Consider the following 12,888-nt stretch of genomic DNA (forward strand, 5'->3'; position numbering starts at 1 on the left):
AACCCAGGTAACCGTTCTTCTCAGTGCTTTCCCCATGACATCGAATTGCTGAGATGGAGGTGTATGGGAGCCAAACAGGTCTAGGTTGCCCCTACCCTTTGCAGTCACATGGATGGACCGGGAGTCCATCAGGTTAAGTTAAAGCAAGCCAGGCAGGGAAAGCCAAGCGCTGCATGACCTCACTCATATGAAGAATCTAAAACCAAAGAAAACACTAATTCCAAACAAATGAACCAACTTCTAAAACTCAAACATGTAGACTTGAATTTAGTAATTATTTCACTACATATATGTTTACCAGAAGATCCTATTATATACCTAATGGAAACTGTCTAAAGGGGGAAAGAGGAGAGGAAAGGTAGGAGGCCCAAGAAGGCAGGGTTCCCATCAAGTAGGGGCACCAGTAGCCTCATTCCAGAAGATGGACCTGGGACTCATCAATGCTCTTAGACCTAAGGGAGCCCGTGAGGGCCGGGGATTTAGCTCAGTGGCACAGCGCCTGCCTGGCAAGCACAAGGTCGTGAGCTCGATTCCAGGTACGGGGAAAAACCAAAAAAACAAAAACATCAGAAACCAAAACTAAGGGAGCCCGTGTAATTAGAAGCTGTTGAAGCTGATGTGGAGGGATGAGTGCCTCCAATTCTTGGGCCCCTTTGACAGAATTTCCTACAACTGTGTCCTCCCTCTTCCAATCCCTTCCTACGCCTTCCGTGCCCTGCAGGACCACTTGCAAGGATTCAGAGTTCCAGGGTGCCTCTTTCAAGCCCAACTTGGGCAGCCCTCCCATGGGTCTCATGATACAGATGTGCCCGGGCAGGCCAGTGGGTGCTGCTGAGGTTTCAGAGAGGCCTGCCCCCAGTTTGCTAGCAAGAGGAACTAATAGATCGTTCAGGAATCCCCAGATTTAAAAGCCCATTAGAACGACCAATTATTTAATTAAGCTAAAGCTCTTCAAAGTGGCTGAAAACGTACATTTATTAGTCGTGGAATGCTCTCAGGGCTGCTTTAGAAGGCTGCTTGGTGTATCTGCTTGTTTCTGTGAGTGTCTCCATTGATCATGGTTTGGCTAGTCTCCTCTCGGGCACCACCCTTAAGCAAACCTCCTCCATGTAGTTGTGCTCTAAATTAGCATTTGCTTACTTAATAAATATGTATTGAGTGCCTACTATGTGCTAGAGTCTTCTATAGCCTCCAGACTGGTACCCTTAATGATCTACTAGGGACCTCTCTCGCATTCTCCCTCTCCTCCCCGTCCCTTTCCGCTCCCCGCTCCTCCCTTAGTATCATAATATATTACAGCCCTCAGGTACTGGTCCCAGCCTGGGTCAGGGTTTCAAACTGTAGGGGAGCTCAGCAACAGAACAGCTGGAACTTTCCCCTAAGACTAAGAGAATAGTTTCAGATGCAAATTGGTCTCAGAAAGGTCTTCAGGAAAGGCCAACACTTACATATTGCTGTCAGGCAGTCTTCAGAAGGGTGGGTGCCGCCTGGCATGTACCTTACTCAGCTGTTCTGCGATTGCGGCTGAGCTGATTGGAACTGTGGAATGTATTCCTGCAGTCATAGGACATCCATCAGATGGTCACAGGGCGGAATGTGAATTTTGGGTCAGATCGCCTGAGTCCTTTCTTTTATTTTGGACAAGACAATCTTTTTCAAATGCTCTCTTAAGGAGGTTTTCCCATCCCTTAGGAGCCAGGTAATTTCCTCAAGCAAAAGGCATGAGGTTGTTTCCCCAATTTCTCCTACCTTTGTGAGAAAGGGTTATCATCTACTCACTGACACGCTCAACCAAGCGGACACTTGCTCTCATTCTGCCTGAGAACTGTTGCCTAAGAGAACTGTTGCCTCAGGGAAATGGCAATCAGCGGAAAAGGGAACCTCTTAGAACTGCAATGAAAACACCTTTCTCTATTTCCTGGGAGTTGGTGAATTTAGGAGAGGAAGAAATGCAGCTGTTCATTCTCCTGCATACTCAGTAAGGAGATCCCTGAGTCAATCAAAGCTGTTTTTACAGGGTTCTGCTTTGAGTGGTTACAAGAGATCCCGTGCTCTGGGGAAACCTTTCTTCCAGGGTACTGTAACGGTGTTAAGGAATGGAAAGCAAGTGGGGGGGGGTGGTGATGTGGAACAGAGCAGGCCTGTGTTAGGCAGAGTGACCAATAAAAGTTCTCCAGCCCAAATACAATTCAGAAAGGGTTTAATAAACAGCCGCTAAACATTACACCAAAGCTTTTGGAAACACAATTAGTACAGAAAGGCAAAGGTCAGGCTTTCATTCTAAATTCTTTAAGACAGTCATTTACAACCCCACCCACCCACCCCCATCCCCACATATCCACAAGACTACACTCTTCTAGTCAAGAATTTACCTACAGACACAGTCTTAGGAAAAATGGGACTGGCATGCATTATCCCAGCAATGGCAAGGAAGCAGGGGGTCGGGGAAGGATGGATGAAAAGGCAACCAGCAGCTACTGATACACCCCTTCAGAGTTTGTTAAAGTGGATGGCCAGGGAGAATCTGCTTGTGGCTGCCCTCTGCAGCTCTGCCTCAGACTTCTAGGATTCTCTGGACCAGTGCATGTAATCAGAGCCAAAGAGGCTGGGGCTCTCATTCCCTTTAGCCATGACTCTTAGGAGTGTGGCATGGTCTAAAGGCCTCTTCAGTGCCCTCATGACCCAGAAGGCCCACTGAGATGGTGCTGATTCTGAGTCCAAACGGACCGGGCTTCTCAGTTTTTTTCCTTTTGGCCATTGAAAAGGGGTGCGTTATTGTTATTAAAGACAGGTGTAAGGGGCCTAGGCAAACTATTCAAACTTCTGCGACTCAGTTTATTTACCTTAGAACATTTTTGTATTTATGCCTGTCCCTCGTACTCACACCAAGATTAAGAACAAATGAAATCAAATGGCCTGTGCATAATACGGTATAAAACTGGCAATAAATTCAATGGTTTAGTAAACTCAAAAACTGACTAGAGAGATTTGTGTTACTCTCAGGTCACCCCTCTTAAACATCGCCATCGACAACACGGGACCAGAGGTCCCGAATGTGGTGGGAACAAAGTGCCTGGGCCTGGGCGAAGGATACGGGCGAATTGGACTTTTCACCTGCCAGTGATCCTTTGTTTTGAGCCAGACTTGAATCCTCAACTGCCACCCACCCTTCCTCTCCCACCAGTATTGGCCTAGTTGCCTTGGCAGGGAGGTGACTTTCTCATCTCTCGCAGCTCTTATGCCTGGTAGGCCCTGCTGCTGGCAGGCAGGGTGGCGCACAGGACTGCACGGCATGGCCCTGCCTGGCTCCCTGGTAAGCCAGAATCATCTGATCTGGACCAGTCAACAGTTCCCCTCAGTCTGGACTTCTCAAAGAGCCAAGGCTCCCAGGACAGGGAGCAGTCTCATGTTCTTCCTGCAGCGGGCAGAGTGTAATAAAGTACATGCAATGCCCTCAGCTGGGGGAGACTGGCAGGCTAAGGTGTGCAACTGGACAAATGGCAGTGTCTGGCTCTGATGTGAGTATATTATGCAGTGTGAGGGGGACAAGTCATTTTTCTGTTGCTATTCTTTCACTGAGATTCATAAATATGAATTGAGAGTCACAGCTTGAAAGAGGGCTGAAAAGAAGAATCCTGAAACATGTGAAGGGGAGCCCCGGGGCTGGCTGCCTGGATGCTTCAGGGGGTATACAGTGCTCTGGTTGCTGTGCCACCTTTACGACCTACTGTTTGCGGATCATGCCCTTGATGGCTGACTCCCGGTTCACATATGTGGCCCAATAGACCAGATTGAATATAGCAAAGAGCACGGGAAAGATGATGCGGGAGATTTTGTCAACCTTGCTGACACTGTTGTAGGTCTTGGTCTCAGTCGGGCTGTCCTGCACAAAGGTGGCCTTGGGTGAAGCGATGATGGTCGGAGTTGAGGACGCACTGGCAGCAGCGCCCTTGGAGATGGTGGAGAACTCAGTCTCCTTGGCCAGGTTGATGGGGTAGGTGGTCCCCACGATGTTGAAGGTGGTGCTCGTTTTCTTGGTCGGAGCCGCTGGCGTTTTCTTCTAGAGGTCATGAGAAAAGGGCACAAAGGGAGAACAGAAAAACAAAACCAGTGAATTCATTACCAGAGTACCTCCAGAGGCTGCAGGGAGAGGGAGCCACGAGGGAAGTTAAGCCACTAAGTAGGCAGGTGTGTGTTTATGGATAACAAAAGAAGGTGAGTTTGAAAACAGAAAGCTTGCATCATCCTGGTTTACTAGCTAGTCAGTTTTCCTCCTGGAGCTTCAGTTTCCTCACCTGTAAAAGGAAGATCAGAATAACTGGCAGGTTGTTGAGAAGATCACATGGGGGAACGGTGGAGCATTAGTCACATGGGGTCTTATTCATCATGTGACTTGATCCTCACAGAAGCCTTGTGACATCAGTGGCTGAGACTGCTCTCTCTTGGCATGAAAACACTCAGCCTTGGACTAAATGACAAAGCCCATACTAGCAATCCAGGCTCCTGACTTTCAGCCAGGGTTGTAGTGTGCTGCTTTCTATAGGTGGGAGACCCTGTTTGGTTACCTAAGAAAAAACTCCAAAAGGCTGTGACCATCAAGTAGTACATCTGCTATGAAGAAGAGAGCTTCGCCAGTCTGAAATGCCCTTTCATCATAAAGATACAATACTGTGGTATATTTACCTGCATCTCTACAAGCACGCCCCACCCTTCGTGTGGTGTAAATGTATTCAGCAAGCTTCGGGGTATTGCAAGGTTCCCCACTTTGCTAAGCTGCAGGCAGGAGCCACAGCCTCCCCACAGGATAAAAGAAATGATGCCCTCTGACACTGTGAAGGAAGAGAGCTGGGCATTTGCTATGGCATTGTCCTTGGGGCTTATTTCTCAGAGGAAAATATCTCAAACAAGCAGTGAGGAAGCAAACACGCGCAAGTGCCCCTTTGTTCCCTCACAGAAACGCTCACGTATACGTGGAGAAGAGATAAGAAGAGACAATACTTAGGTCTGAATCAGGGCAGCAAGGCAGCAGGACGGACCCCAGCCCAAGGCACTGGCCTAGCTCTGTGGCTACAGACTGGCTACCGCCTCACTCTTTCCTCTGGCCTTTTCTTCCCTCCATCCTTCTGCGGCTCCTGGGGGAAACGGGTGCACAGCAGCCTCTGAAATGCTCTCATTTCAGATACCCTGTGCTCCCTCTTCGTTACCTTGCCTCCCAGCACCTAAGCTTTCCTTCTTTGTCCCCACATTTCCTTCCTGGGTTTTATTCCCACCCTTCTTGCCCCTCTCGCCTAATCTCTGTCCTTTTCATCTTTACTTCCGAGTTTCCATCATTTTTATGTTTTCTCCGTTAGACCTCACGGTCATTTAGCCTTCCTGATCATAATCATAGCTTTGGTTCAACGTTCACAAAATGGCTACTGGATGCCGAGCTATGCCTGGCACTTAGGGTTAAGTGGAAAGGTTAAAAGAGAAGTCAGCATCTGTCCTCGTCTTCCAGGAACTCACAATTCGGTGTGTGCGAGCCTTGTGAATACATCATTGCCATTTGATGTGATGAAACTGCAAATGTTTCTGAGAGAATGCTAGGGGAATTCGGTAGAGGCAGGGAGAGAAAAATACTTTGAGGTGTTGGAAAAGGCTCCGAGCAGGTGCTGAGGTCTGCTTTACAGAGGCCGATCAGAAATTCATCAGATGAAGAGGCAGGAAGGCCAGGGTACGGGCCCACACAGGGGCTTGTGACCCGAGGCCGGGTCCCACCGTGCAGGGCAAAGAGATGCAGGGCCTCGGGTGTGCGGGCAGATGGCAGGTCTTGAGAGGCCTTGTCTGCCACGATCTCCAGCTCTCCTTTGTCTGTGACGGCTCTGCTGTGTTCCCTCAGATTCGTTTGACTAATAGCACATTCTAAGGCAATGTGGCTCTTTCCCTCTGAAGGCTGCAGTCACGTTGCTACAAGTGGAAGAGGAAAAGAACTCTAAGGCTGCTAAGAATCTTATAAATGCTTTAAATACTACATGAGACTTACTTATAATTACCAAAGTCGCTGTGTGAATAGAGTCCCACTGCTAAATGTGTTTGCTATTAAATAAAAGAGTGCTTTACTTATTTGCCTGCTTACTTATTAATTTGCTTAGTAATCTCCTTTTTTGTGAGTGGACCCCAAAAGAGAGGGGAAGAAGACAAAAGGAAAGGAAAAAACATAGGGACTGCTCTTTGTTAGAGGAGTTTGAGTGTTATTTCATTTAGTAATCTTATAATCCAGTTACGGTCAATCTCCTAGACAATCATTTGAAACAACAAACTCTTTCTTTAGCTCTGTAGGCACTTTGTGTGCCATAGGTGAGGAAAAGCAACAATTGATTTAATCGTGGATACTTTAAGTAATAAAGGAAAATTACCTTTTAATTTCTCTCACCATTTCCAACTCAGCACAGTTTAATTAGCCTCTATAATTTTACCTACATTGTCACCAAAGGAAATCAGAGCACAAGTTGTAGTATTGAAAAGACAAGAGCAGGAAGCACAGGTTAATGGCTAATATTTCCCCATTTCTGCACCTAGTGTTTTAATCCTTCTTGCCCAGGAATTTGCCAGGTGCAGACCGAGTCGATTTAACTTTGACAAGGTTGCTGTTTTATTCCTGCCTGCCTAACCAAATGCCTGGTTTTTAGGCATGGGGTAGATATATACTGATTGAAAAATTGACCCACCTCCATTGAAGATTCCCATTGTGATTTCTGGTTTGTCCCCCTGAGTCTTGGGGTAAATTTATCACAAAGCTGAGATTCACTTTTCCAAATTCCCCAAGTCATCTGATTTCTTCTATAAAGCTGCCTCACGTGGCCTTTGGGATGGCGCCTTGTCTTACACAGACAAATGTATACTGAACTTGAGTCTTCTCTGGATGGCTCCACTGTGAAGTCTTTCTAAAGTTGCTATTTGGAGGGCTTACTTTGGGCCTCAAATATACTTACAACCCAACCAAGACCTCAGAGGATATGCTCATGATGTCTGCTGCCTCTGCATCTGACTCTGAGAGGCCCCCAGCTTTACTGAACCTCAGTTTCCCCAAGGGGAACATTTCAGTGGAGTATATGTTATGTGAGATTCAAAGATGAACAAAGTCAACAGCAACAAAATTAAACAATGCAATTTTAAACATAGTAAAAACACTTGAGTAGATATCTCCAAAAAAGACAAGCAAAAGGGCAATGGGCAAGTGAAAAGGTGCTCAGCATAGCTACATCAGGAAAATGCAAACCAAAATCACAGTGAAATAACACCTCCCATCGTTAGGAGGGCTACAATAAAAAAACCCAGACAATAAAATGTATTGACAAGAACGTGGAGAAATTAGATCCTTTATACACCACTGGGAATATACGATGGTATAGCCACTATAGAAAATGGTACTGTGCTTCTTCAAAAAATTACAACTGGAATTATTATATGACCCAGCAGTTGTGCTTTTGAGTAATATATGATCCCAAATTCAAAACAGGATCTCAAAGAGTTATCTGAGCATCCATGTGCATAGCAGCATTACTCCCAATAAACAAAGGATGAAGACAACCCAAGTGTCCATTAAGAGAAGAATCAAGGAACAAAATGTGGTGTGTTCATACAACGTAACATCATTCAGCCTTAAAAAGAAAGGAAATTCTTCTGCCATACTGCGATATGAATGATCCCTGAAGACACTGTACTCAGTGAAGTAAGCCTGTCCTTAAAGGAAAACTGTTACATGATTCCCCTCATGAGATGTCGAGAACAATCAAATTCATAGAGGCAGGAGAGGGTTTCCAAGAGCTGGGCCAGGGGGCGAGTTAACATTAATTTATGTGTATTTCAAAATGGTCAAAAGAAAGGATTTTGAATGTTCTCAGTACAAAGAAATTATAAATGTTTGAGATGATAGATATGTTAAGAAGTTATGAATATGTTAAAAGTAGCTCTAAGAATAATTGTCTGCTTTTTGAATGTGCAGGTTTAGTTCTTAATTTTAATTTGGTTTTATTATTTTGAAGGGTGCAATAACTTAGAGTGCTTACACACATAATTTTTTAAAAAAAGCTCAGTGAGGAAGCTCATGCCTATAATCCTAGCTCTCTGGGAGGCTGAGGCAGGAGGACTGCAAGTTTGAGTGCACCCTAGGCAACTTAGGAACTCAGCAAGACCCTGTCTCAAAATAAAAAATAAAAAAAACTCCAAAGGGCTGGGGAGCTCAGTGTAAAGGCCCTGGGTTGAATTGCCAGTACTGCTAAATAAATAAATAAATAAATAAATAAATGAATAAATAAATAAATCCGAGGAAACTCAGTATACCCTTGCATTCATTTTCCGCATTCTCATAGGTAATGATTTTTAATTTTCTTCATTGATTTCTAACAATTATGTCTGTATTTCTAAATACAAGGTGAGACTGAGATGTACGGTGAGTATTTAAAATTTAAAAGTCTATTACCATAAAGGACACATTGCCATGCATCCCCCTCCAAATACTCCCTGTCACTTCAGACACACTTATCCCATCGTTCTTGCCATTTTCTGCAGCAGTTCTGGAATCCTCTTTCCTGAGTGTCTACACTGTCGTGGCTCCTTCAATGTCCTGAATCATTTAAAAACATTTATCTTTCTTGGTCATTTTGACTTTAGGAAAGAACCAGAAGTCACATGGTGGCACCAGGCCAAGTGGGTGAGGACACACTGCGAGGTTTTTACAAGTCTACCTTTGCACTGGATGGCACCCAGCAGCAGCATTCACCAAATTTTTTATCACACTTCATAAAGAGACTAACCCTAGAGGACTTGGAGAACTGCTTTAGAAAGTGGCAAGAATGATAAGGTAAAGTGTGTTCAAAGGGAGAGGAAGGGTCTTGCGGCAGGCTAAGGGCAATGTGCCTTTTACGATAATAAACTCTTAAAATTTAAACTGTCATTATGTATTTTGATCACAGCTGATATGTTTATAATTTTGTGAGTTTTGGTCACTAGAAATGGTCTTTTTATGAGAAAAATGATTCATCTCACTCTTGCAACCAACCCTTCCTGCATCATCCCGTACAATTATAGTGATCTTTTCAGTTTAATCAATAATCAGTGGTGAAATCATTACAAAAGACTGTATAAATACTTGCAAGCTCCTGTTCTGAACTGGACTGCTTCCTCTGTATAACTGCTTGCTGCACAGAGGTCAGTGTACGATTTCACTTCCCTTTGACAAGTTTCATTGCTTATTTATTTGTATTTACACAGATTAATAAATGTTTGAGATGATGGATATGCTAAGAAGTTATGAATATATGTATGTATTCATTGTCTACAATATTCACTTTTGAAACATAGACTGTCCAATTTTTAGGAGTACGGAAGATTGAACTCAGGGACTTCGTGCTTGTTTTATTTTTTATTTTGAGACAGGGTCTCACTAAATCACTAATATTCTTAGGCTGGGCTCACACTTGCAATCCTCCTGCCTCAGCCTTCCAGAGTGCTTGGAATATAGTCATGAACTACCACATCTGGCTTCACACTCCTCTCTCTCCAACCTTCCCAGTTGAGTCACACAACTCCCTCCCCCTCTCCCTCCTTCCCTCCATCCCTTCCTTCCTTCCTTCCTTCCTTCCTTCCTTCCTTCCTTCCTTCCTTCCTGATTTCCCTCCTTATGCAGTACTGCAAATTGAACCTAGTATTCAAAATCTTCTCAATGAGCTATATCCCCAGCTTTTGAAAAAAAAATTAAGACAGGGTGTCACTAAGTTGTTAAATTGTCTAAGCTGGGCCACAACATGTCATCCTTCTACCTCAGCCTCCCAGAATGCTGGGATTACAGGTGTGCATCACTGCACCTGGCTCACATGCCACTTTTTGTGGTGAAAACACATAGAATCTACTCTCTCATTGATTTTCGAAAATATAATACATTTGCATTAACAGTAATGATGAAGTTGTACACAAATCTCTTAAACTTATTCTTCATATTTACCTGAAATTTTGTGTTCTCTGACCAACATTTACCCTATCTTTCCAACATCCTAACTTTGTTAACCATCATCCTATATTCTACATCTGTAAGCTTGATTTTTTTTTACTTTTTAAAGTTGTATTTTAATTTTTTTGAACTAAAATTTATAACACACTTCATAACCTACATAAGGAAGATTAATTTCTAAATTCTTATTGGTTCATATACATATCTCCTCTTCATCCTTTCACCTGCCCTCCTCCCTGTCCCTCAAATCTCCTCCCATCCTCAGATCCCCTTTTTATCTGCACAAATTCTACCTTCCTGATTTTTATCATCTATCTTTTATTTTGCTCCTATGTCTTGGGTTTCTCACATAAGAGTAACCATATGGTATTTAACATTTTGTGTATGATTCATTCACTTAGCATTTTGATCTCAAGGTACATGGATTTTCTTACAAATGACTCAAATTTATCCATCTTTATGGCTGAGTAGTAGTCCATTATCTATGTATACCACAATTTCTTTATCTATTTGTCTGCTGATGTGCATATATTTAACTTCTGTGATTTAGCTATTGTCAGATGTGCTGCTGCAAACACGGGGCTGATTGGATCACTGTAATATGATGACTTTAGCACTTTTGGGAAGAAGCAAAAACAGGTATAACTGGGGCAAAGGGAATCTTTATTTTTAGTTTTCTGAGGACTCTTCATCTGGGTTTCTGTATTGATCACACTAGTTTACAATCTCATCAAGAATGTAAAAGGGTTTCTTCTCTCCCACAACCTTACCAGCATCTGTTGCTTTTGGATTTGTGATGATGGCCATTCTTTCTGGCATAGGATGGAATCTCAGCATTATTTTAATTTGCATTTCTGTCATGGGCAAAAATGTTGAACATTTGCTCATGCATTTATGGAGTATTTGTACTTCTTCTGAAAAGTGTTTATTCATTTCAATTGCCTATTTTCTATTATCTTTTACTTTGGGGGTCCAGTTTTTTTGAGTTCTTTATGTATACTCGGCAGCAGTCCTCTGTCTAAGGAGTAGTTGGCAATGTATCCCCCGTTCTGTAGCTGTCTCTCCGCTCCCATGGTTGAATTCTTTGCCCTGCAGAAGCTTTCTCACTTGACATAGTCCCATTTGTGGATTGTGGGTGTTTTTTCCTGTGCAATTGGAGTTCTGTTCAGAATGCCCTTGCCTATTTCTATGTCTTCAAGAGTTTTACCAAATTTTTCTTCCAGAAGATTCAGTGTTTCTGTTTTTATATATGTCTTTAATCCTTTTTGATTTGATTTTAAGTGCATGGTGAGAGATATAGATCTAGATCCATTCTTTTATACGTCAATAATTAGTTTTCCTTACACCATTTGTTAAGGAGCATATCTTTCACCCAGCATATGTTTTTCTAAAGAACTAGAAATTAACCTAATTAAAGAAGTGAAAAGCTTCTATACTTAAAGCTATAGTACTATCAAAAAGATTGAAGAGCACATCAGAAAATGGAAAGACATCTCCTATTCCTGGATAAGCACAAGCAACATTGCCAAAATGGCCACATTACCAAAACCAACATATAGATTTAATGTAATCCCAATCAAAATGCCAACATCAGTCTTCCCAGAGCTAAAAAAAAAAAGCAATCTTAAAATTAATACAGAACCAGGAGAGACTCAGAATCGCAAAAGCAATTCTAAGCAGCAAGATCAAAGCAGGTGGCATCACAGTACCATATTTTAAGTTATATTGAAAACCACAGTGATTTAAAAAAACAGCACAGTACGGGAACAAAACAGGCATGCTGACCAATGGAGCAGTATTGACTGTGAAGCATAATGTGTTTCAGGTTCATCCATGCTGTACAAAAGGAGAGGTTTTTCTTTCTTCTTTTTTATGGGTTAATAGTAGTCCATTAAGAATTTGATCACATTTTTGTTATCCATTCATCCACCGATGCACATTTATGTTAATCCTATACATTGATTTGTATGACTAATGCTAAAATGAACATGAAGATGCAAACATCTCTTGACATAGTGATTTGATTTCTTTTGGATATACATCCAGGAGTAGGATTACGGAATCATATGGTAGCTCTGTTTTTAATGTTTTGAAGAACTTCCACACCGTTTTCTATGATGGCTGTACTTACTTACCTATCTTCATCAGGGGTATATAAGGGCTCTTTTCTCTACACACCTCAAATGCTGTCTTTCGTCTTTTTGACAGTAGCCATTATAATGTGTGTGAAGTGATTACCTTCTCATAGTTTTAACCTACGCATCCCTGATGATTAATGATGTCGAGCTTCTCTTCTTATATGTTGTCCTTCTGTATGTCCCCTTTTGAGAAATATCTATTCAGTTGCTCTGCTCGTTTTCAATTCAGTCATTTGTTTTCTTTCTGTTGAGATATCTGGGTTCCTTACATATTTTGCATATTAATGTCTTATCATCTACATTTGGCAAATATTTTCTCCCATTCTGTGTGTCTTTTCCCTCTTGATGTTTTCCTCATAATTACCATGAGGCTTACATAAAACATCCTGCAGATAACCAGGCGTGGTGGTGCATGCCTGCAATCCCAGCACTCGGGAGGCTGAGGTAGGAAGATCGGTGCGAGTTCAAGACCAGCCTGGGCTACAAAGTGAGCTCAGGGCTAGCCTGCACTGCATAACGAGACCCTATCTCAAAAAAGACAAAAAAAGCGAAACATCCTATAGTTATAACATGCTATTTTATACTAGCAAAAATTCAGCTCTGGTTGCATAAAAATCTCTATACTTTTCCTCCATTTTTTATGTTTTTGATTCCACAATTTGTATTGTTTATTGCTTAGCAAAGTATTGCAGCTATTATTTTAATAGTTTTGTCTTTTAACTCATACTAAGTATGTGTTTCACAAGCCACCATTACAATATT

The 12,888-nt window shown here is 42.5% G+C and overlaps 1 protein-coding gene across 5 annotated transcripts in view; it reads right to left on the reverse strand.

Annotated features, from left to right (window-relative positions):
* Nucleotides 1-2,183: 2,183 nt before the first annotated feature.
* Gabra3 (gamma-aminobutyric acid (GABA) A receptor, alpha 3) overlaps nt 2,184-12,888 on the reverse strand; it is a 231,802-nt gene continuing 221,097 nt past the window's right edge. For all 5 annotated transcript variants that reach the window (XM_005406450.2, XM_005406448.1, XM_005406449.2 and 2 more), the window contains exon 10: nt 2,184-4,060. In XM_005406450.2, the coding sequence (XP_005406507.1) occupies nt 3,725-4,060 (336 nt within the window). In that variant the 3' untranslated portion in view covers nt 2,184-3,724. The remainder of the gene's footprint in view (nt 4,061-12,888) is intronic.

Source organism: Chinchilla lanigera, unplaced genomic scaffold, assembly GCF_000276665.1.
Source record: "Chinchilla lanigera isolate Chin_1 unplaced genomic scaffold, ChiLan1.0 scaffold00097, whole genome shotgun sequence".
NCBI lineage: Eukaryota > Metazoa > Chordata > Mammalia > Rodentia > Chinchillidae > Chinchilla > Chinchilla lanigera.